This window comes from Leopardus geoffroyi, chromosome E1 (genome assembly GCF_018350155.1).
Source record: "Leopardus geoffroyi isolate Oge1 chromosome E1, O.geoffroyi_Oge1_pat1.0, whole genome shotgun sequence".
NCBI lineage: Eukaryota > Metazoa > Chordata > Mammalia > Carnivora > Felidae > Leopardus > Leopardus geoffroyi.
In genome coordinates this window covers 55,546,124-55,571,672 of record NC_059330.1, presented here as the reverse complement: position 1 = coordinate 55,571,672, position 25,549 = coordinate 55,546,124, and the positions used below count along the sequence as shown (strand labels likewise).

At 41.4% G+C, this 25,549-nt stretch overlaps 1 protein-coding gene across 1 annotated transcript in view; it reads left to right on the top strand.

Moving 5' to 3' along the window:
* Positions 1 to 25,549, top strand: part of GRB2 (growth factor receptor bound protein 2) — a 73,884-nt gene that overhangs the window by 5,197 nt on the left and 43,138 nt on the right. Inside the window, exon 2 of the mRNA XM_045490882.1 lies at positions 3,702 to 3,916. Coding sequence (XP_045346838.1) covers positions 3,839 to 3,916 — 78 coding nt within the window. The 5' untranslated portion in view covers positions 3,702 to 3,838. The remainder of the gene's footprint in view (positions 1 to 3,701; positions 3,917 to 25,549) is intronic.

Below are 25,549 nucleotides of genomic sequence, written 5' to 3'. Positions count from 1 at the left end.
TGGGAGTCTGTTCAACCAGAGAATTGCAGAGGCTAAATATTATAAACCTTTAAAAAATTGGGCAACTAGTAGGTGAAAGAAATCTCGTTGTAATTTGCAGTTTCTGACTAGTGAAGTTGAACATCTTCTCTGTTTTAAGTAGAATCACATTTTAACTTATTTTGTTTTTTAATTTTTTTTTTAACGTTTTATTTATTTTTGAGACAGGGAGAGACAGAGCATGAACGGGGGAGGGACATTTTAACTTATTTTGAATGACTTAATGTCGGGCCCTGTCCAAAGCATTTCATGTATATTATCTATATTACCTAATTTAATGGTGAATGAATCTTATGAAGTAGGTGATACTATCCCCATTTTACAAATGAGAAATGGGGTTTGTTTAAAAGGCTTACCCCCCAGCAAAAAAAAAAGGGGGGGGCTTGCCCAAAATTATAGCCGGTAAGCACCAAGGTCATTAGTTCAACCCAGATCAACCTGCTTTTAGAGACCATGGGGCCTTAACACTAAGTGATATTGCCCAGTGAATGTTGTGTATTTTTATTTTCTGTAAATTTGGGGAAGAAGAGTTAAATGGAAGGAGGACAAATCCTACAGATACCTTTAGGAGACTGCATTTTAGGATTCAGTGCACATTGCTTGAAATGAACGATTCAAGCTGCACTTGCTTTAGAATTTGCTGTGTGTGATGGACCGAAGGGTGTATGCTGCAACAGTTTTAAGTATTCTCATTAGGGTTCAGTGTACGCTCCACCCATCTTCTCTGTTGAAATCATTATACATTGTGTCCACTTTCAGCTTTCTTCCTTTTAGTCATTAGTGTTGTGTATAAGATAGTTTTGTTTTTAATGAAACACACCCCGTTGAATAGCCTGTGTGCTCTTTTCTGTGGCTGGCCTGATAAGCTGACCCCTCCAGGTCTTCTCCGTGAGCTGCTAATTTTTATTTGGCACAGCCACAGAAGTATTGATTGTGCCTGGTTTTCATTTGTCTCAAACTGTATCTCACAAAGCAGTAGTTACTTGAAACATGATTTTCAAGAGTGTTATCTGTTTATGCTTTCTCTAGGAAACCTGTGGTAGATGAGTTAGGTAACAGGAAAACCAGTGTTGAAAACTGTCTTGGTTTTTATGCTGCTGCTGTTCGGTTGGTTACACTGCAGTTGTCTGAAATTCCGAATGAAATAGAAGTTTGCGCCCTGTTGCAACATAGCACCTTGACAATGACAATGCTTTGAGTTTCTGTCCGATTTTTCTGATTTCTCTTTTTCAAAAATGCAGCTCCTTATTTTTGTTAGATCTGCTCAGTTATTCTTAGGTTTCCCATCACTGATACATGGTTCCAACAGTCAACCCTGGAGACCAATTAAAATAAATAGTAGAAAACATTGACAGGCATATAGCAGAGATTTTGAAGCCTTTGCAAAAAAATAAAAATGGGTACACATATTGGAGAGTAGTCAAAGAAGGAAAAGCAGTTGTTAATGCCAGGAAAAAGTAAAGTATTATACTAGAAAGGAAGGTTGGTTGTAATATATTTAAATCAGCAGTGAAGAATATTTTGCAGTGTGAAACTGCTTAAACCGGAATATGTGGTATTACTGGGATGGGGCAAGGGGAAACTGTCGGGGGTGAACATCTTGCAAGCAATAGGTCATGGCTGGAATAAATTTAAAAACAACAGAAGCATATTATTTAGAAATACTGTAGGTGCAAAAAGAAAGCTAAAAACAGAATTGAGGGTGATTGCTTGTAGGTGTTGGGGTGGGGAACTGCCCTTTTTTTTTTAATAAGCCTTTCAAAATCTGTGACTTTCAAAATTATATACATGGGTTAGTTTGATTAAAAAAAGCAACTACAGAGAGAATAAATAAAGGGGGTTTAAGGACACACAGAAATAAATACTTTGAGCCCTGGCTGGCTGAGTTAGTAGATCATGTGACTCTTGATCGTGGGGTCATGAGTTCAAGCCCCATGTTGGGTGTCGAGATTACCTAAGAAAATTTTAAATAAATAAATACTGAGACTAATTGTATTTTTTTTTTTTTTTTTTTTTATATTTGCTAGAGCTCTCTTTTTACTTTCCTCTCTTAGAGCCAACCCCACATGGGATATCATGGCCTGATAGAATAAACATTGGTCTGGTTGATTAGTTTACCTGCAGTAGAATGTTTGGCTTTCAGAATTTGACTAAAGGACTTTTTATTACTAGGTGATTTCTGTCCTCTTTGGTAATGCTCATTTTCTTCTAATCTTAATATTCCCAGCTGATTTACTGCTTAGTCCTTTTGCAGCTATGCCTGATTAATGCCCCAATTGTTAACTTTAGAACAAAGGATGATAATCACCCATGCCCCTCAGATGAGCTCTCTGCTAGGTGGTAATTATCCGAGAACGGTGTCACTATAAATAATCTGTCCCCATTCTGCCAGTGTCCCGTGTTGTTTTCTGCTTTTATTTAGCCTGTATGAAAACAGTAACTGAAGACAGAAATGGGGCTTTATTTTCCTTTAGTTACACAAAGGTCTAGGTTGTGGCTGTATTGGTGCCTGGAGATTTTCTTTTTTTTTTTTTTTTTTTAACAACAGTGATTGTACTGCCCACAGTTCACCATCACCTAGTACACTACCTAAGGGTTATTACAGAATCTTTACCTGCAAAAATGCAACTTGGTTCATCTTAGTATTCCTTTGGTGCTGAGAGAAGCAGCTGTTCTCAGGTTGACTGAGAGATTTGTTAGACTTCCTGGCACCATCTCCCTGCACTTTCTTTCCCCCGGATAAGACATCTGGCAGCTCAGATTCGGAAAAGGGGATTCCTTTCAAGTGTAGTTAGGATTTAAGCTTTGCTCCTTAGGGTAGTGAGAAGTGATGTAGAAGCTTCTTCTGGAATTGCTGAACTTTGGACGTCTATTTCAAGGGCTCTTTGGAGTCCAAAGTCTTGGGGGTCTTCAGGGGAGAAGGAGCCTTAGGCAAGAGCAGGTCTTCAACAAAAGGCTGGAGCCTTTTCAAGCGTCAGAGCTGGATCTCCTCTATTTCTGGTTACCTGAGCTTGCCGATCAGTCTGGAAGCGATAGAGGGAGAGCTGCCTTGCTCAGAACAGCAAATTGAATTTTAAAAAGTAGTTCCTAGGTTCACTTTGACCTGCTTTCCTAGGAGCAGACCAAGGTTAGTTTCCGAGAACAGTTAAATAAAGCAGCTGAAGACCAAAGCCACAATTGCTTGCTTTTGACTGGATACGGGACCGAACATTTTCAGAACACCAGAAAGGTCGGCAGGGAGAAAGGAAGGAGATAGGCCTGTGTAACCGGGAAAGGCTGGGTGCCGTCCGCAGGGCGAGGCCTTTCTTTGGGTGGACTGCATTTCGGGCCGGAGGAGCTGAGAGCGCAAGGGGCGAGGGAGGAGAGGCGGAGACCGAGAGGGTCTTCAGCCGGCTCCTCCTGAACACCGCGCACACCCAGCGGGAAGGAAGAGGAAGTGTGTGCGGGAATAGCTCGAGCGCCTGCCGCCATTGGCCGGCGGGCCTGTCAGTCGCCTGGGGGCCGAGCCTGCGAAGAGGAAGGAGGCGATCGGGGCTCCAGCCTGCGAGGGAGGGAGGCGGGCCGAGCCAGGGGGCGTGGGGGCTGGGGCGGCAGGCAGATTGGCAGGGCGGGGCCGCCTTCGGTGCTGGCCACTTCTCTCAACCATCCCTCTTGTGATTCAGGGCGGCATTGTGTGTCCCGGAGTGCACGAGCCGGTCCCGAGAGAGCGGCGAGGCCGAGCCCAGGGCGCTGGGTGGCTTCAGCAGGGAAGACTCCCTTCCCCCGGCTTCAGGCTGCTGAGCACTGAGCGGCGCCCAGAATGGAAGCCATCGCCAAATATGACTTCAAAGCTACTGCTGACGACGAGCTGAGCTTCAAAAGGGGGGACATCCTCAAGGTAAGTGTGATGCCACGCAGATGCTGAGATGGCCTCCCCTTGTACTCCCCTACCTTCTTTTACCCTGATAACACACAAAGAAGCCGAGCTCCTCCTTTCTCAGTGCCCGCTTTGACCATTTACCATCGGGCGCGCTCTGGATAGCTGAGATAGATGCTGAGAGGAATATTAAATATGACTTAAGACGGTTGGTGTGATGTATGGTCTTTAACTGCCTTTGTGTGAATGCCTCCAGTATCTCTATTTGCTTGTTGTTTGCACGTAAAGTCAGAGCAGCGTGATTGTCACAAGGAAGTATCAGAGTAGCCTGATACATTTTGCAGTTTTATTAAGCATTAGGGGATTTTTTTTTTTTTTTAAGACTTAAACTTGAAGTATTTATGTAAAAGCACTCAGTCTTATCTTACACAGTCAAGGTTTTGCATTCTGGAACATGATGCTAGTTGGTTAGAAATTAATTTCCTCTAGTTTTGAGAGGCGGTTAGAAGTATATGCCAAAACTCATTAAAGAACCTCAGTGTATTTTTATTCTTTGTGAGAAAACTAGTGGAGTTCTAAATCCTGAGGTTTGTTGCGTTGTTGTACAAGTCACAGGGCGATTTTCTCAAAAGAAACTTGAGCAATTACCCTGTATTAAACTCTAATTGCACAAAAGAAACCTGCTGACAGTTTAAAAATCAGCTTCTTTACAGTTTGCAGCTCATTCTGAGCCCAAACTATTTACACGAGGATTCACTTTCCACCTGGCACATGGTAATTACGTTGTTTACCCAATTGACGGCAGCAGCTTGCCCTTTTGGGTATGTAATTTATTTTTACAAGGGTGGGTGTTATCGAATAATGTGTCAGCTCTGCATGAGGAGAACCTGAAGTTGAGTGTTTGCATGTTCACTGCGTCTCAACTTTCGACATTTTTTTCCTCTGAGCCTAGTCTGATGGTTGGGGGTTTGCCACCCATTTGTTTACTACCCCTGAATGAAAATTATGAGAATTTTACAAAGAGGAACAAAGTGGAGATGTAGAAATATCCTCTATAGAAGGACGGGTTTTTTTTTTTGTTTGTTTTTTGTTTTTCTTTTGAGTCCTTCAGACCTGTGGGTAGCTACTATTTTGCTCTCTTTGCCGGAGGCATAGAGTTCAACTCTGAAGTTACCTGCTCAGTAGTTTCTTGATGTTAGGTTGTATTTCATAGAAGGCAATATTGAAGAGCCCTTGAAAGAGAAGGAAAGTGTGTTCTTTTCAGAACTGTTTTTTGTGATGCCCAGCTTTCTCAGGGAATTCTCCAAGTCAGCACTGAATTGTCAGCAGACAGAACCAGCTATAGGTTTTAGGGTAATATATGTGTTCTGTTTCTGTTTTCTTAACTAGAAGTCAGAGCAAGGGACCAGACATAACTTGAACTATTAAATTACTCTTTCATTGGTGTACAGAGGAGTAATCTGATGTGTTCATAGGTGATTACTGTTTTCAACAGATAACCAGCTTGTGGTATCATCAGAAGATTGGCTACTCGAATATTGTCCTCCTGAAACCAGTATAACAGTGAACATTAACTATAGTGGAATTTAAACAGTTGGCTGTTCAACTACCCGTATCTGTTGCTTGTACGAAACCCTGTGGGGCCTTCCCTGCCGCCCCCCAATACAAACGTAGATTTCTCCATTAAGCTTACCCAAGAAACTTAAACCTAGAAGCCTGGTAGTTCATATTTTCCTCTACGTTTACCCTGTTACATATTTAGCACTAAAGCAACAAAACTAAGGATTTGAGGTCTATTTTTAAGAGTTTTTAGGCAAGAGCTTTTCCCTGAGTGTTAACACTGAAGTTTATCCTAGACCTAGACCATGAGGATCTTGTAAGTTCTCCAGCTTCAGTTGGTAAGCTCATGAACAAGTGTGAAACCCTTTTCTCCCATCCTATAATTAGAGAAGAGGGTACTGTTTAACATTCCCCCAGAAATTGTTCTGTTGGGAGAGAAAGTGAGTCAGAGTGCTCACATTTACTTTCAGATTTTCTTTGGGAAGAGAAAAATACATATATTTGCTTCTTTCCAATTTGGTAGATAACTGGCATATGAAGTCATAATGTCATTATTACTCTTGAATGGTGACCGTTAGCTGTTTGTTAGTAATCTTGTGGCTTTACTCCAAAAAGAAAAAAAAAAAGTGCTAATACAGTAGTTGCCCTTTGTCTCATGATTCTGTGGAACAGCTGAGTGAAGAGGAGGGACATTGCTTTGTCTTAAGAACTGTTATTTTAAAAAGCAGTGTTTTCTCCATTTGATTATTCAGGGAGTAACTGGTTTCATTTGAGTGGCTTTGATTTGATTTGATAGCTCTTAAGGATGTTAGTTGTGAGCCAAAGCATGTTTATAAGTGGCTGGAATAGCATTGACCACTTTGACATGATTGAAATAGGGTTATATTTGCCCTCTTTTGCTAAGGGAGGGTGTGTGTACATATGGGCATCGAATACATTTTATTTGAAGATAATGCCCTAGAAAAGGGCTTAGCCCTTTGCCTCCGAGTAGAGTTCAGAAAGATTACATCCTCTCACTGTCTTGGAGCGCCTGGTTAACTTTGGTTAATGTGGACCCCATCCTCCAGCAGACCGCTTCTTTACTTTCTTTCTACATGTTGACTCGTGCTGCTCTGAGAAAAGAGACAAAAATGAAAACATTTCACTGGAAACCTAAAATAGAACTAAATGCTTCAATATATCTCCTTTGTTACTGTCCCTTGTCTGTGTGTGTGTGGGGTTTTTTTTGTTTTTTGTTTTTTTTTTTTTTTTTTTTTTTGGAGGGGAGGAGAAGAAGGGCACTGGGGCATAGAAATGGAAGGAATTGGTCTGTTGCAATTTTCAGCCTTGTGTGGCTGAAATGAACCTAAATTTCCCTGCCGTTGTAGTGCAGGCTTCAGATAGTCCCAGGGGTTCTCCACCAGACAAGGCCCCTGAATCCTCTCCCCTATAGCGCATAACACATCTGAGCTTACCTCCGAGGTAGATCTGTCATTTAGGGGCTTATGTGCCTGTGCTTCAGGCAGTGCTGCGTACGAATTAAGAGACCATTTTGAGCTCTCAAACCTGTGCTCATTCCTTTCTAGAGTTGGTGGCTTTTCTTTGCTGTCAAGGCAGACCTTTGATTCTAGAAGAGAACCAGCAGTGGGTCGTCTAGATGTCTTCTGCTCATTTGGCACTAACTACCTTTATCAGTTTTCAAGACTGCTTTAGAAATTGGTCTTGAGGGGTGCCTGGCTGGCTCGGTGCACGTGACTCTTGATCTCTGGGATGTGAGTTCAAGCCCAGCGCTGGGTGTAGAGATTACTTAAAAATAAAAATCTTAAAGAAAGAAAGAAATAGGTCTTGGCTTCACACTCGGCTCTTTGAAGCATTCTATCTTGGTGCAGATGACCGTTTTAATGTCACATTTACTGAGCATCTTCTTTAGCCACACCCTGGGATAAGTTGCTTTGAAAGTTGGGGAAGAAATACAGGTTATACTTTCTCCCTTCAGGACCTCTAAAATCAAATATGAGAAGTGAAATTAATATGTGAAACAGGATATGGCAGTATACAAAATTAGAGGATTTTTAGAACAGGTGAGGACCTTTTAAAAGGTCTTAATTTAGATTTTATTTTTTAGATGAGGAAGTGGCCCACAGAGGTTAAATGATCCAAGATCACAACTCTTAGTAAGTACTTAGTAAGGAACTGGTTTTTTTTGTTTTTTAATTTTTTTAAATGTTTCTTTAGTTTTGAGAGAGACAGAGCATGGTGGGGGGGGGGGGGCAGACACAGAATCTGAAGCAGGCTCCAAGCTCTGAGCTGTCAGCACAGAGCCCGATGTGGGGCTCGAACTCACAGTCTGTGAGATCATGACCTGAGCTGAAATCAAGAGTCAGACTCCACCGACTGAACCATCCAGGAGTCCCAGTAAGGAACTGGTATTTATTTAATGGAATGCCGAGTTGTGTCACACACTGTGACTGCCAGAGTAATAATGTAGGAAGGGCAGAGATTGGTAAGAGCTGAAGTCTGAGAATGATGGTTGGAGGGTGTGTGACTTAAACCCAACCTCGTGAGATGGTGAGGGGGAGTGGGTGCTTGTGTTTGAGATAGGAATGCTAGAATGGGGTTGAAGACTGTGCCATAGTAGAAAAGAAGGTAGAATTGGAGCAAGATAAGAAAAAAGAGTAAGAATTTGATCTGTCTTTAAGCCTTTAAAGGCTTTTAGCTGATGAGGGAAGTGTTCTGTGATAGGAGGGAAGCCTGGAGCCCCAGCCTGGAAGGTTGCAGTTAGCCGCCTGGGAGGCAAGTGCCTGCATAGGTGTCAGAGGCTAGGAACAAAGGTCGGGGGTGGATGGCGTTGAGAGATGCTGGGGGAAAAATAATGGAATTTCTGCTGGGGACATTTGGAATAAATCCGTGTAGCTGAGAGAAGAATGCCCACTGAGCCTGTTCCTGAGAAGTCAGGAATCTGAACTGGGGTTGAATTGGTAATAGTTTTCACAGCCGCTAGAACTCCTGAATTTGGGTACAGGAGTCTCATTTCAGGTATTTGAATGATTAAACACAGGATGGGATTTAAAGTACTTAATAAGGAACTGTTTCAAATTCCTAGTATCAGTGTGCTTGGTGGAAGCATTTCTCTGCCTGTTGATAAGAATTCTTACTGATCTTGTTGACTAAAACCAGAATTTTGCATTTAATTTTTATGTATGAGGATGATTTGAATTCTCTTAGAACAAATGATTTGTTTGCCTTTGACTGTACGCATTTTTCCCCCGTCATCTGAATGGACTGTTTCCACGTAGATGCTAAGAATGAGATTTCGGTTCCCATACAGGGCTCCTTCTGGGGGCCTGGCTGAAGACCAGTCATCCCTGTTTAGAGGAAGAAATGAGTAAGGAAATACAGTGTTCCTTTGGGGTCTTTCGGTTTGAATAGCTCCCATTTATGGAGCATTTACTATGCCCCAAAGTCGTACGTGATTTCTAGTTTGGGTACTAAAAGGTTGGCCCTCGTTAGCCTCATCTTACACCTGCAGAAACAGGCTCACAAGAGAAGTAACTTGCTCAGGTTCACACAGTGCAGTAAGTTACAAAGCTGGGGCTTGGTCTCAGGTCTGGCTGCGATGCTCCCTCCGACAGCACGTTACTGCTCCTTTTAACTGTCAGGGGTGAGTAGCCCAGAAATGTGAGGCATCAGCAGACCTGCTTTGCTCACCTGCCAGGCCTGGACAGCCGGCTTGTGGCACTCTTCTACTGAGTGACTTACTGGACATCCTGTCTAAAGTAAATTGACTTCAATAGTGAAAGAAGTGGAGAAAATGAGGTCATTTTGCCTGTCAGATTAGCAAAGATGATAAAAATTGACCCCACCTTGTGTTGGCCAGCATGGCGGGCTCTGTCACCTTCTGCCAGTGGAGGTTTGTACCAATAATGCAGTTTTTCTTAAAAAAATTTTTTTATAATGTTTATTTCTTTTGAAAAAGACAGAGAGACAGAGCCAGAGCACAAGCACGGGAGGGGCAGAGAGAGAGAGAGAGGGAGACACAGAATGGGAAGCAGGCTCCAGGCTCTGAGCTGACGGCAGCAAGCCCGATGTAGGGCTTGAACTCATGAGGCATGAGATCATGACCTGAGTTGAAGTTGGACTCTCAACCGACTGAGCCACCCAGGTGCCCCAACAATACAATTTTTCTGAATGGTGTCCTGGTGACACGTAGCAGAACATGAAACGACCCAGCAAGTCTACTTTTAAAAATTTATTCTAAGAAAATTCTCAAACAAGTTTGTGTAAATGTAGACATAGGATATTTACTTCAATTAATATATGTACCACCTGGAAAATAAGTTTTTGCAGTTAAATTATGAAACATGATGCATTTCAGACGTGTTAAAATGTGTAAAAAGAGGCATCTTTAAATTGATGGAATTAATCATATTACAAAAAAAAAAAAACAAAAAAAAACACCAAAACCCCAAACCTAAGTAGCCCATCAGTAGGACGCTACGTAAGCAGGTTATCGTGCCGTGAGATGGAATGCTATGAAGGTGTTAATGTTGGTGTAAATCTATGTCAACACAGAATGTCTACACTTGGCACAGAGAAGTGTTTAAGTGGATCTTTTTTTAAAAAGTAGTAACGTAACTAGTACATCGAGTGCTCGGGATGTCCTTGCAGGAAGCTAAGTATTTTACTTCCATTCGCTTTTAGCCCTCCAAAGAATCTTAACAAAGATGCTGTTATTCCCATTTTACTGATGAGGGATGTGAGGGTTAGGTTCAGAAAGTGTCCCGAGTTCACCAGTTAGCATTCAGATTCTGACCGGTTTGGATCCAGATTCTGTGTTCTTAACTGCCACCCTGTAGGGCCTTTTCATTCCCAAATGAGGTCAAACTGGAGAGGGAGCTCCCATTAGGGGTATTTCTGTTTGCTTGCTAAATACGTGGACTTTCTGAATGGTCCTCTAAAAGGTAACAGTGGTAATCTCCAAGGGGCTTGATTTCAGGTGATTTTTTTTCCTTCTTCTTTTGTACTCTTTTGTCTTACTTTAACCAATTTATAGTTTTATGAAAACAATAAAGTTATGGGGCATCTGGGTGGCTCTGTCCCTTAAGCATCCAACTGCGGCTCAAGTCATGATCTCAAGGTTCGAGTGTTCTGGCCCCATGTTGGGCTCTGTGCTGACAGCTCAGAGCCTGGAGCCTGCTTCGGATTCTGTGCCTCTGTGTCTCTCTGCCCCTCCCCTGCTCACACTCTGTCTCTTTCTGTCTCTCAAAAATGGATAAATATTTTTAAAAAATTTAAAAAGTTATATTGAAATAGTAGTTACCATTTTGTATCCATTTTATTTGACGAATATTCCGGGAAGTTAAAGTGCTCTGGTCAGCATGTTTGTTTTGTTTTAATGTTTGTTTATTTTTGAGAGAGACAGAATGCGAGCAGGAGAGGGGTAGAGAGAGGGAGACACAGAAACCGAAGCAGGCTCCAGGCTCTGAGCTGTAGGCACAGAGCCTGACATGGGGCTCAAACCCACGAACCGTGAGATCATGACCTGAGCCGAGGTCGGACATTTAACCGACTGAGCCACCCAGGTGCCCCCAAGATTTATTTGTTTTTTAATGTTTATTTATTTATTATTTTTTTTTTTTTTGAGAGAGCTAGCTCGCATTTGTGCGAGCAGGGGAGGCGCAGAGAGAGAGAGGGAGAGGGCGGGAATCCCAAGGAGGCTTTTTGCATTGTCAGTGCAGAGCCAGACTTGGGGCTCGTTCTCACCAATTATGAGATCGTGACCTGAGGTCTAGATTTGGACTCTTAACCAACTGAGCCACCAGGTGCCCCAGTTGGGTTTTTTTTAATAGCTGAGACTTAACCTGCTTTTAAATCTTTAGGCTGAAATTCACTGTGTGTCAGTTTCCTAAAACTTAGAGACATTTTAAAAAGTGACTCAGGGGCGCCTGGGTGGCGCAGTCGATTAAGCGTCCGACTTCAGCCAGGTCACGATCTCGCGGTCCGGGAGTTCGAGCCCCGCGTCGGGCTCTGGGCTGATGGCTCAGAGCCTGGAGCCTGTTTCCGATTCTGTGTCTCCCTCTCTCTCTGCCCCTCCCCCGTTCATGCTCTGTCTCTCTCTGTCCCAAAAATAAATAAACGTTGAAAAAAAAAAAAAAATTTAAAAAGTGACTCAAAATGACTTCAAGGAAAATCTTTATCCTTTTGGCAAGTTTGGTGAAACTGGCCCCTCAGTTTCACCTCCTTGTGGATGTGGAATGAGAGACATCTGTAGTATTGTGATAAAGAACACGTACTCCAACACTCCAGGCTAGACCTAGCTGCTTTGAATCCCAGCTCAGCCGTGGGAGAGCTGGCATTTTGATGCTGGGCGATTTACTTTGTGCTTTGGTTCAACCATGTGTAAAATGGAATGAAGAACACCTACCTTCCTAGAGTCACAATGAAGATTTAAAAAGCTAATATGTTAGTGTACTTAATGCTGTGATTGGACTAAAGTAGACAACAAGGCTAGCTGCCATTAGTTTTGTTTTTTGATTAGTTTTTAAAAAGGTTTGTTTGTTTATTTAAGTAATCTTTACGCCAAAGGAGGGGCTTGAACTCAATGACTCCAAGATCAAGAGTCGCACCCTCCACCGACTGAGCCAGCCAGGTGCCCCTGCCATTAATTTTATTCATGTTATTCAGGTACACAGCTTTGATAAGATGTCAGTCCAACCGCTGGCTCAGGTTAAGTCACATGACTCTACCCATAAAACCAGCCAGGTTCTTGTCTTGACATTACCTCAAAGTCAGAACTGTTTAAACCTTGTTGTAGAGCTCAGCTAAAAGTATGGCATTGGTGGAGGGTTGTGTGGAAGACAAGTGGTTTCTCCATCCTTAAAGTCTTTGGTTTCTCTCAGGATTGAACCCAAAAGCAAGGAAATGGGCACCTGCCCAGCATTCTGCTGGGGGCCTTCCTTTTGTAGACTTCTTGGCTGAATGGAGCTTTAGTGTTGTGCTGTTGGCCAACATTGAGATAGGTGAGAAACAGCCTTGGGAAAGTTCATTATTTTATTTACTATAGGGGTATTAAGGAGTCTTTCACTGTTTGTAAGTGTCCTCGGCGAGAAAAGATTCTCTTCTGGTCTCAGTGCCAGAAATAGGCGGATATTCCCCCCAAACAACTTTCTAAAATCTTAGAGATGCTTAAATACGGCTTTAACATGTTTCCTTCTTTACCTTATAGGAAAGCTTAGAGCCTACTTGTGTCCCATTTCTAGCATCAGTTCTTATGTGTTCTGTCCGGATATTTTTACCCCAACAGGTGCTGAGGGTTGTGGGTAAAATATTGGAAGTATTTTCTCACTTTAACAATAGCTTGCTTGCTTTTTGTTTCTAATACCTCTTTAATGTCTATTTTTGTTGTTAATTTTTAACTAATTTATTCTTTAACAGCGGACTTTTAAAACCTAGGTTTAGCAAAATGACAAAAGCCTTCTGTAGAACTTTGCTTTTGAAAAATACAAAAAGCATCAAATTAGTTATAAAGTGAGGGGAAATTTTGAACCTTGAAACTGTAGGCTTTGCAGAGAAATAGAGGGGAGCATGTGTTATCAGTGAGAAAATAGGTTATTGCCTGTCGTCTTTGTGTTATTCTCGCATAGACCTTTATTTTCATAGAGAAGTATGGTTTATTTTTTATTTTTGAGAAGTATGGTTTAAAATGGATTGCTAGGGGAAAATATATTTATAGCATTTTATTAGCAATATTTCCACTTTAGTTTAACATTTAAAATTACGTTAATATACATTCATAGAAAAAAATAGGAAGCTCAAAATCCTGCATGTTCCCCTCCCCCTGTAATTTTATGATTTCAGATCTTTTCTAGGTTTTATTATATATACATTTTCGTAATGCTGTAACTGTAGTAGACTTAAAATACAACATATGTTACCATTTTCCCATATTGGTTTTACTGATTTTTTAAAAAATATTTATTGATTCTGAGAGTGAACATGAGCAGGGGAGGGGCAGAGAGGGAGACGGAGAATCTTAAGCAGGCTCTGAGCTGCCAGCAACTCAGGCCTTGATTTCTGGAACCATGAGATCCTGACCTGAGCTGAAATCAAGAGTCAGATGCTTAACCGACTGAGCCACCCAGGCATCCCAGTTTTACTGATTATTTGTAATGGTTTGATATTAAGTACTTTTAAAGTTAATGATCATAATAGACTTAACTATTTCCCTATTGCTGATATTTACCTTGTTTCTGATGATAATTTTGTTCATAATTTCAAAGGAGGTTCTTGGTGTATATGATCTACTTCCCAAAAGGGCTGAACAGATTACCTGCTTGACTTTGGTTAAATGACAATGGCCCATACTGCATAGCCAGAATACATAATAATAGCACAGCTAATGTCTGCTTCATGCTTCAGTCTCCTTTAACACAGAACATTATTTCAGTTTGACAGTGGAACCAGATGTGTGAAGCAAGGGAACCTCCACTCGGCATCTAAGATACTTGACAACAGCACATAGATTTTCTGAGGCACATTTTATTTTGTGCTATTCCTTCTGCTGATAATTTGCTTTTATTTATTTATTTTTAAGTTTATTTGTTTTGAGAGAGAGAGAGAGAGAGTGCCGTGTGTGTAGGGGGGGATGGGCAGATAGAGAGAGGGAGAGAAGGAGAGAATCCCAAGCAAGCTCTGCTCTGTCAGTCCTGGAGCCCAGGGCGGGACTTGAACTCCTAAACCGTGAGATCATGACCTGAGCCAGAATCAAGAGTCGGACACTTAACTGACTGAGCTACCCAGGTGCCCCTAATCTGCTTTTATAGCTGTGTCAGGTTAATAAGTAATTTTGATAGCTGAGAAGTTTGGTATGTATTCATAGATGTAGTTTTATTTTATTTTATTTTATTTTACTTTTAAGTTTATTTATTTACTTAAGTAATGGCTACACCCAACATGGGACTCAAACTGACAATGCTGAGATCAAGAATTGTGGGCTCTTTTGACTGAGCCAGCCAGGCGTCTCTTGTAGGTGTAGTTTTAATTCCGTTTTACTTTGCCTAAATGAAACCCTTCTAGAGGAAATCATCCATGGTAACTTATGTTTAGAAAAACACACCAGGTTTTGTTAGTTGATGCTGTAAATGTTGAGCTCTTTAGAGCCAGGACCTTCTGCTGAGAGCTTTTAACAAAAAGGTAGAATGACTTGCTGAAGCATCCTCACCTTACATGTACTGCAGTATGAAGAAAAAAAACTGTTGGTAACGGTTTTCTCTGGATATTTGAGATTATGGTGAATTTTCATTTTCTGTAGCATGTATTTCTATAATTGATGTTTTTGTAAACATTTGTTTCATAACCAGAAAAGCAGTAAAAAACAACACCACAATAATTTTTCAAATGTCAGTTTACAAATCAACAAACATTGGTAGGCCTGTTTTGCTTTCTTAACAAGAGGGAAAAAACACTGTACAGCTTCGTGGAGCAAATTTGTTTTATGTTTTATGTTCTATGTTTTTTGTTTTACTCCTCTTGGTTTGGAAGCCCAAGCATCCTCCACATCATCTAGGACTATTGCACAGGCTTTGTGTAGAATGTGTGGCCGTGAACTAGAAGCATGCTCAGCCCTTTTCCTTATGAATAGTTTGGCCCTGAAACTGGTCTTGCCACCCAGATCTAGTTATTTCCCACTCATCTTTTCCCGACAAGTGATATGAAAGTAATGTTATGTGCTTTCCTACATATTTAATGTTCACTTAAATCAGTTTTCCAACTGGATTAAAATTACTAATGCAGCCAAATTGCACTTCTCAGAGGTTTAATTATTCATTTCTCCTTTTGTCCATATTTAGATCTAGTCAAACTGACATTTTGTTATTTATCAACTTTAATAGAATGTGTAGCTTAGAAAAGTAAAATTAAGACAAAAAGGTTTGAAGTTATTAATGGTTTCTAGTTAATCTATTATGCATTAAAAATCAGGTGTCTTCATTTTATTCTTTTTTTAAATATTTTTTACTGTTTTATTTATTCTTGAGAGAGAGAGAGAGACAGCATGAGCGAGGGAGGGGCAGAGTGAGAAGGGGACACAGAATCCGAAGCAGACTCCAGGCTCTGAGCCGTCAGCACAGAGCCCGATGTGGGGCTCGAACCCACGAGCCATGAGATCGTGACCTGAGCCGAAGTCGGACACTCAACCGACTGAGCCACCCAGATGCCCCTCATTTTATTCTTTTTAAACACTTATTAGAATTATTTAATAGAAAAGTGTAAAAGAGAGTTGGGCCATACTCCTGTCACCCAGATAACTGTTTTTGTTTTGAAATTAAATAAATAAATGTTGCATTTATTGTTAGAAAATGTAAAAAAGGAAACTCCTTGGTCAGGTTTTCTGTCACCTTTCAGGAAAAAAAAAAATTAATGAATATAGCCACAGTTACTTTTTTAATGCTTTCCAGATACAGTGAGAAACACTTTGAAACCATACTCAAAATTTTAATGATGAAAATAAGCAGGTACTTCACCTTACGGAAGCAAGGACAGGGTTTCTGTTGAAGTGTATCTCTTTTGAAAATAGCAGTAGCTCAAAGGATTTCTATGCTAGGCTGTTAGAGAAGATTATAATGATTACTCCTTTCTCCAAGTGACATGATAAAGCTGAATCACAGTAGATCTTGAACCTGAAATTGGTGTCAGTTTTCTAAAACTGTGTTAATATTGTCCATATGAGATATCCAGGTGAATTTGTGACTAATGGCCACTTAGTGCTAGAAGTGGAAACTAGTATCCCTACGGGTCTTTTCTTGAGATTAATTGCATTATTGGTTTCCCCAATTTAGGTTACTGGTGTGGCAGAAAGAACAAATACCTATCCAGTTAGATAGTAAAGGCCTAGCAAAAAGGCCATGCTTCTCATCTCCATGTTCTCAAATAACCTGATGAGAAATTATTCTTGTATTACCTGCTTTGAGGTTTAGGTTTTGAATTTTATACATAAAATAATAGCAACCTCCATTTGGAGTGAACTATGGTATTTACAGCTATGAATTTCCCTCTAAATTTTGCCTTAGCTGCATCCCATAAATTTGGTATGCAGTTATTTTTTTTCATTCATCTCAAAGTATTTTCTAATTTTCCTTGTTTTTTTCTTTGACCCACTGGTTATTTAGAAGTGTGTTGTTTAATTTCCACATATTTGTGAATTTCCCAGAATTCCATCTGGTGTTGAATTCTGTTATAATTTCATTGTGCATGTAGAACATACTTTGAATTATTTCAGTCTTTTTAAGTTTATTGGTGCTTGTTTTGTTGCCTCACAAGTGATGCTGAAAAATGTTCTGCACATTCGAGATGAGTGTTTATTCTCTTGTTGTTGGGTAGAGTTCCGTAGATGTCTGGTAGGCGGGGCCTGGCTGGCTCAGATGGTACGACATGTGACTCTAGATCTCAGAGTCATGAGTTCAAGCCCCATGACAGACATAGAGATTAGGAAAGAAAAAAGGAAAGGAAAGAAAGAGATGTCTATTAGGTCTAGTTGGTGAATTATTTTTTCCTTGAGTGTGTCATGATAATTGTGGAATTTTGGTGAATTCTTACAACTGCTTATCCAGTATCTTGGTAAATCATGACAAATTACTGAGTATGTCCTACGTGAAGGGTACTATGCTTAGTGCAAAGGGTTCAAAATATACATAATATTTAGTAATACGCTGTTTTAAGAGCTGTGCCAGAGGTGTGCACTGGATATTCTGAATGAAACAGACTTAGTGAGACATGAGTATTGAAAATTTTTTCGACATAATTTAGAAATGCTCAGGACCAATTTGTCCATCCAGATATGCTTGATTTACTGAGAACTTCTGTTTCTAACATTAGTAGAGCTTGCTCTCAGCCCTGAAGAGATGTTGGGAGTTGTCCTAGAATACTTAAACTTGGATAGTTAATGGCCTTTCCTTGTATTTGGCAGTTATAAAAGTAGATGTGAGCCATATTGGTAATAGCGTGGCACGTGCAGGATCTTCAGAGTAATTATGACCCTTCTTTATTTAGGTAAGACCTTATCTAGGTAAGTGTCTTTAAACTCAAATTTTGTGTCTCTGACACCACAACCCCCTTGAAGGAACTATTTATTTTTAAGTTTACTTAGTGTGAGGAGGGGAGGGGCAGAGAGAAAGGGAGACACAGAATCCCAAGCAGGCTCCAGGCTCTGAGCTGTCAGCACAGAGCCCAACGCGGGGCTTGAACTTACGAACCGTGAGATCATGACCTGAGCTGAAGTCAGATGCTTAACCGACTGAACCACCTGGGTGCCCCAGAAAAAATATTTTTAATGTTTATTTATTTTAGAGAGAAAGACTGTGAGCAGGAGAGGGGCAGAGAGAGAGGGAGACACAGAATCCAAAGCAGGCTCCAGGCTCTGAGCTGTCAGTACAGAGCCTGATCTCATGAACTGTGAGATCATGACCTGAGCTGAAGTCAGATGCTTAACTGACTGAGCCACCCAGGCAACCTCAAAAACTTATTTATTTTTAAATATTTATTTTGAGAGAGTGTTAGCAGGGGAGGGACAGAAAGAAGGAGAGAGAGAATGTCAAGCAGGCTCCTTGCTGTCAACGCAGAGCCCAATCTGGTGTTCAAACTCATGAACCATGAGATGTTGACCCGGGCCAAAGTTGGACGCTTTACCAACTGAGCCACCCATACACCCCTATTTTATTTTTTAAGTTGTTTTTATTTAAGTAATCTCTACACCCACCATGGGGCTCAAACTCATAACCCCAGGATCAAGAGTCGCACATGTTCTTTCGACTGAGCTAGCCAGGAGCCCCTGTGCACACAGATTCTAAAAAGTACATATACATACACACACTGAAAGTTTAACATTCTCTTGAGTCCTTTGATAGTCCCTACTTAATGACAGTTTTCTAAAACTTAATAAATTTGTTTCTGTGGAAGGTGTTATTTCTCATGTAATACATGCTAATGACATTTTAAGGCTGGAACACAAAGTGTTGGGTCTCCATATGCCTGCTCTTTAGTGCTGCACTGTTCAGTACTGTGGCCACTAGCTATATATGACTATTAAAATTTATTAATTTAAGTTAGGGGCACCTGGGTGGCTCAGTCGATTAAGCATCTGACTCTTGGTTTTGGTTCAGGTCATGGGCTCATGGTTTGTGTGTTGAAGCCCCACGTCAGGCTCCGTGGGTTTTGGGCTCAAAAGAAGTAAACTTAAAAACAAACAAACAGGGGCGCCTGGGTGGCGCAGTCGGTTGAGCGTCCGACTTCAGCCAGGTCACGATCTCGCGGTCCGGGAGTTCGAGCCCCGCGTCGGGCTCTGGGCTGATGGCTCAGAGCCTGGAGCCTGTTTCCGATTCTGTGCCTCCCTCTCTCTCTGCCCCTCCCCCGTTCATGCTCTGTCTCTCTCTGTCCCAAAAATAAATAAACGTTGAAAAAAAAATTAAAAAAACAAAAAAACAAAAAAACAAAAAAATTGTGTCAAATAAAAAAAATTCCATCTTCACTTGCATTGGCTGTATTTCATCATCTCAACAGCTACATGTGGCTATACATGTGTGTATATACATGTGTGTATACATGTGGCTAGTGACTACTGTATTAGTGCAGACATAGGATATTTACATCGTTGCAGGAAGTGTTTTTGGACCAGCTCTGCTATACATTGTCCCTACCTAGATAACATTGTTAGTGTTCAAAGTATTTTGGGTTTTACCTTGGAACGCCAGGAATCCTATCTTCTCTCCTTGTAAAAGCGTCCAGGGTTACTCTGGTCCTTGGAGGTGAGGCCCTGGGGCAGACTTGGTGTGGGAGAGGGAAGGCAGAATACTGTTGTAGGCTGGGGGTAGAATTGGGGTGGGCTCTCTCTTAGGAGTTTTTCCCTGTCTGTACTCCTCCCTTTCCTTGTGAACTTTTGGTTTCTCAAGCCCCCTTCTTCATGGTCCTGCGCCCTCTCTACTTCCAGCCTGTGCAGAGGCAGATACTTGGAACTTGTTGCCACCTGGTATTGTCTTTTCTTTTGAAAATTGAGGGACCAGAAGAGTGCTCATAGACTAGCTCTGCTGGCATGACATATGAGGTTGTCCAGTCTAGTTCTCTCCCTTCTAATTTGGGTTCCTTGTGTCACTGGATGTGTAATGTGGTCTTGAGCTAAATGTGCAGACAGCAGCATCTGAGGTACATCTAGAGAGCAGAGGCAGCATTTCTTTGAATTCAAAAACCATAATTATTGTGCTTTTTTTTCCCAGAACTGTGTTATGTAAATAATCTTAGAGAAAGTCTTAGTTTTCTTGTAGAGTCATTTTGATTCTTTGTGTTAACTTGTTCTAAAATTTTGCACAATATCCTCATCCAAAAAGCTCTACAGTGTTCTGTTGATGAATACTTTTGCCATTAATGTCAAATAATGGGTCAGTTCATCTTTCTGCTATCTTTAAGCAAAGTTTGGTCAAGTTTCAGTTGGTTGCATAGTTTCCCTGAACACCGAGCTATTTTACATCTTCTGGTCTTTGGTCATGTCGTTCTTTTCGTCCAGTGTAATCTTGGCTATCTCCCATCCTTCCCTCATTACCTAGAGCAAACAGGTCCCTCTCCACTGCCCCTTGGCTCCATTGTATACATCTGGCCACAGCGTATTTCTATTCCCTATATCTCAGTAGGGTTCTGTGTCTCTGTCTTGACAGTGCCTAGCAATATGGTAGTTCAGTGGGTTGGAATGGAAGCATCGAAATCCACACCACTTTCATCCTGCTCGGTACAAATTAAGTCCATAGTTGATACTGTCTTTGTTATCACCAGCATTGCACTGTCAGAGGTCAGGCTTGGTTCTTATGTTGCCTCGGCTGTTTTTGCATTAATTTAGGTGATACAGACCAGAAATAAGAATTCTTGAATTTCTGTTGTATTTTCTATTCCCTTATTTTTTGCGATTGCCTTAGGTTTCTTAGTAGCTTTTTTGTGGAGTCTTTGTAAAGTTTAATTACATTTTTCTGTGCATATAATCTAAAGAATACTCAATCAGTTTTATTTTTAAGTTATTGTCCAAAAAACATTTCCAGTTTCCTCCAGTTTTTTGTTTTGGGGCATTTATTCCATCCATAGTCATTGTGGTATTTATTTCAGCAGATAGTCCCTAGGTATATAAGGAATATTGCTATAGGAGATTCTGAATACTTAGGCTTTCTCTCTTGAGTTTGTCCTTTGTTTTATTATTATTATTATTATTATTTTTAAAAAACGTGTCATTTTGAGAGAGAGTGAGCATGAGCGGGGGACAAGCAGAGAGAGAGAGAGAGGACGACAGAGGATCCGAAGCAGGCTCCATGCTGACAAGGAGCAAACCCAATGTGGGACTTGAACTCACGAACCACGAGACCATGACCCAAGCTGAAGTTGGACTCTCAATGGACTAAGCCACCCAAGCGCCCCTGTTCTTTATTATTTAAGTGTAAGAAGAAGAAAGAGGAAGAAGAAGAAAGAGGAGGGGTGCTTGGGTGATTCAGCTGGTTAAGTATTAGACTCTTTATATTGGCTCAGGTTATGATCTCACAGTTCTTTAGATCGAGCCCCGCTTTGGGCTCTGCACTACAGCACAGAGCCTGCTTGGGATTCATTCGTATTCCCTCTCTCTCTCTCTCTCATTCTCTCTCTCTATCCCTCCCTTCCTCCCTCCCTCCCTCTCTCTCTCTCCCTCCCCTTGACTGTCCCTCTTCTGCTTGTGTGTGCACCAAGGGGACTTCCGACACCATGACCCATGACACAGGGTGATAGGGACACAGGGAGGGGAAGGAGGAAATGGGGGTGGCCGCATTCAGAGAAGGGAGCCAAACGTGTGACAGAATTCAACTTGCACTGCCAGACCCTCTAGGGTGCTATAGATAGGTGGTAAATGACACATGCGTGCGGGCTCGCTCGCTCTCTCAAATAAATAAACTTAAGAAAGGATAAAACAGGAAAACATTTTCCAAGAAATAGTTTGATGTAACCCTGATGATTTGTTCTGATTTACATAATTTACACAAGTCATAGCCTTGAAGAATGTGCCAGAGAACAACTTCACAGAGCACTGGATTTCAGGAAGAGGAGTCTTTTCTTATCAGATGTTCTCTTGAATTTACTGCTAAAAAGTGAGGTGGGTTGAGGGGAAGTGGGAAGAATTTCTTGTTTTTGAAACTTTGCCAGAACACTTTGCTTCCAGACAATTGTTTGAACTCTTGTGTCCCTGTGCTTTCAGGGATGCTTTCTGACCTCCTATTAGCAACACACCTAGGAGTGGAGGCATGCTTTGTGATGCCAGGCATAGCTGTAGCCAACCTGGAACAGGCCCAAACCAAATGCGATCCTGAAGTCAGAATGAACAAATGGTATAAATAGTGTACTCTCCTAGTGGGACTCTGGAAAATCTTCATGGGAGAGTGATGCAGGCAGATCTGACAAGCTTCTGGTTTGTTCATAGACTGACATTTCAGTTCTTCTAGGCCCTGAGGAGTGGGTTTCAACCAACAAGGCACTAATACCTCCTTTTCAATTTACCCATAGAAGCCAGCTCTTGGAAATGTACACATACTGGTGATAAACTTGGAGCCGGAACAGTGACTGACCTGTGTTAACATTGTATCCTTGTGATATTCACAAAATAATTAATTTGCATCTGTACTGTGGCCTGGCTTTAGCCATTGAATCTATGAGTCAATCTAAGCTTCAACGTTAAGCATTAATTTTAACGGGGCACCTGGCTGGCTTAGTCCGCAGAACATGCAACTCTTAATCTCAGGATCTGGAGTTCAAGCCCCTCGCTGGGCATGGAGCCTATTTAAAACAAACAAAATGTTTAAAAAAATTCCAGGGGTGCTTGGGTGGCTCAAGTCGGTTAAGTGTCCAACTTTGGCTCAGGTCATGATCTCACAGTTTGTGAGTTCAAGCCCCACATTGGCTCTCAGCTGTCAGAACAGAGCCTGCTTTGGATCCTCTGTCCTGCTTCCTGCCACCCCTCTCCCTCAAAAATAAATAAACATTTAAAAAAAGTGTTGGGTGTCTGTGCCTCTTCATTAGTAATAGGATGACTTCTGTATTAATGGTATCCTTAAAGCAAAAGGACTACATATATTTTGCGTTTTTCTAGTAGTGGTAGGTGGATTAGAGAGTCCTTAAGTTAAGTACCATCTCTGTTATTACTGGTTCCATTCTTCAGTAGGCTGGTTGGCTCGAATCAGAAAGTCCACATTTTTACCAACCCAGCCCCTGTCAGCCCCCAGCCCTTGTCAGAGGAGTCATGTGAGGTGACTAAGCAGCTGAGCTCAGAAGAAGCAAAGGAATAAATGGGGGTTTTTTTCAGTATAAGGATGATCAGAGTCTTAAACTTGAGTATAGCAACATAAGATTTATATTTGCCTTCTTAAATATTTTACCTTTGGGTCCTGGCATTGTAGTGTGAGAAACCTCCAGTTTTGCTACAACTTTAAGCTACTACTCCTTGTTCTAACTTAAAATCATTGAAATAACTTATAGTTTTGATACATCCCCTTTTGAACTCAGGACTGTCTGGTGGTAAGTTGATATAAAATGAAGGAACTCATAATACATTCCTGAGATTTTTCTCTTCATACACTGTGTTTGGGTCAGTCTCCAAGCTTTTGTGTGTGTGTGTGTGTGCGCGCGCGCGCCAACTGTTTCGGTGTGCTTGGGACTCTGAGTTGGGCTGGTTGAGGCTCTGTGTCCCTGTGAATCAGTGTGTAAAGGAGACCATTCTCTGAAATGCATCTCCTGATAAGATGGTGATTTAGAGGATTTATAGTAACATAGACTCAGATGTAGTGATTGTGGACTGTAACTAAGTCATTTTGGACTCAGAAGTACTGCATGAAATGGTAGCTACCATCTGAGCAATCAGAACCTTCTGGGTAGGAGGAAACAGGAGTCCGGAGATGATGTGAACATGGAGATGCCTTTCTAAAGTAAAGCTTTGCTAGAGCAAGAAAATTAGCTCTTACTGAGCTCATGGTCTTGGGAGCCAGGCAGGCTTTGGACCAGGTACTTTGCTCCTTAATCTTCTCAACAGCTCAGTGAATGAGCATTTTCAAATGCCCTAATAGCAACTCAGAGAGGTTGAGTAACTTGTGCGAAATTGCATAGCTAATGAGTGGGAAGGTAGGCATTTGAGCATAATTTGATCAGATTTCGATTTGAACTGTGGGCTGATCAGAAGGCAGGCATTTATGTTGATTTAACAGTAGCATTTTCCAATAGGTCCTAGAACAGTGAGATTACCAAAGCTGTGTTTTGGAAAGATGACTTTGACTAGGGAAAGGTTAGAGGCAAGATAGGGCATAGGGGTGAAGAGCCAGGGCTGGAGCCAGAGAGTCTAGGTTTAAACTTCAGCTGTGCTATTTGCTGTGAGTGATGTTGGGCAAGTTTTTTAACTCCTTTGTGCCAAATTTCCTCATTGAAAAAATGGGGATACTGACAGTACTCACCCGATTTTTGTGAGGATTAGGTGAATTGAAATATGTAAGTAGGGGCTCCTGGGTGGCTCAGTCGGCTAAGTGTCCGACTTCGGCTCAGGTCACGATATCCTGGTTTGTGAGTTCAAGCCCCATGTCGAGCTCTGTGCTGGCAGCTTAGAGCCGGAGCCTGCTTTGGATTCTGTGTCTCCCTCTCTCTGCCCCTCCCCTGCTCGTGCTCTCTCTCTCTCAAAAATAAACAAACATTAAAAAAAATACATAAGTATTTAAAATTGCAACTATGTAGTTGTATCCCACCAGGGTGCTGATGGGGTAAGTCCTCAGGAGCAGAGGAGAGTCGCAGTCTAGAGGGCATTACAGGGGGAGAAACGCCTTCTTTGGGCAAGAGGTGCAGGTGGGCAGGAAGACTGGGAGGCTTTGAGGCTGGGACACCTTGGTACCGCTAACCAAGGTGGGAAAGTGAAGGATTAGCTAATTGGGGAAAACAGCTTTAATGCTAAACCATAGGAAGAGGTTTAACTAAAAATATTGTGGACAGTTTAGAATCTACCCACGGGTGAATTAAGTAAACGGTAACAGGACCCACCTCGTTGCTCACAAGGTAACTTCCTTCTGTATCTTCCATGGCAAGAAGCAGCCTTAACCTGGAGGAGCATGAATCACCCCTGTGACTTAACTGCTGTAGGCAATTCCTATTTCACTGTCTATCTTAAAATAGAGTGATGGATGGGATCGTGACCCTTTGTGGCAAATGCTAGAATCCATTGGAGTAGACTTTCTAAATTGGTTACAGTAGAATGTAATTTTTATTTATAGCTAATAGCATAGCCCTGTAAATGATAGATTCAAGCAAGAATTCCCATGTAAGACGCTCAAGTACTAAAGTCTTGTGTTAATTTTATACTTATCATTAGCCCAGTTATGCTTATTATGGTAGACCTAGGTAAAGCTTCCTGGCTTAGCTAAAATGATTTCTGGTTAAACAGAGCTAATTCGTATGAACAGAAGGTTGAAAACACAGGTACTTCTCCCTAAGTCCAGTGGAGAGGGACCGTTAACAGTGCTGTCAGTTGTCAAGGGGAAGTTGTTTGCCTCCATTTCATCAGAGTACTATCTCTGTGAGATTCCTAAAGCCTTGTAATATACCAAAATGGGACTTCTGCTGACTGGTGTCTATCACAGGCTATTTTCCCTGGGAATCTTTGGCTTCCTGGTGGTCTGTTTAGTTATTGATGTAACAACTGTTTGCTGAAACTCTGTCGCAGTACTTCTTAACCTGTTTTTGGAGGTCACACCTTTGAAAATCTGTTAAAAACGGTTTCCTGCCTTCCAAATGTATATAAAAAGACTCTGTATTAAGAACCTCTGCTTTATTTTAGAATATGCTAGGTGTTGAGGCAGTTCAACATAAATGTAAAACAATTCCTGTCCTCCAGGAATTTAGTATTTAGTTGAAAAGAAGTGACTAATACAGAAACAGTTATGTTTACGTGTAATAACATAAAGTTCCCAGGATGTAGCTGGTGTTATAGCAGATGTTCAATAAATGAGGTGGTTACAATAGTTGGCTGCTGTTAACTATTCAGAGAAGGCATCGAACATTCAGAGAAAGTAGCTGTTGGAGATTAAAGGTAAGAAGTAA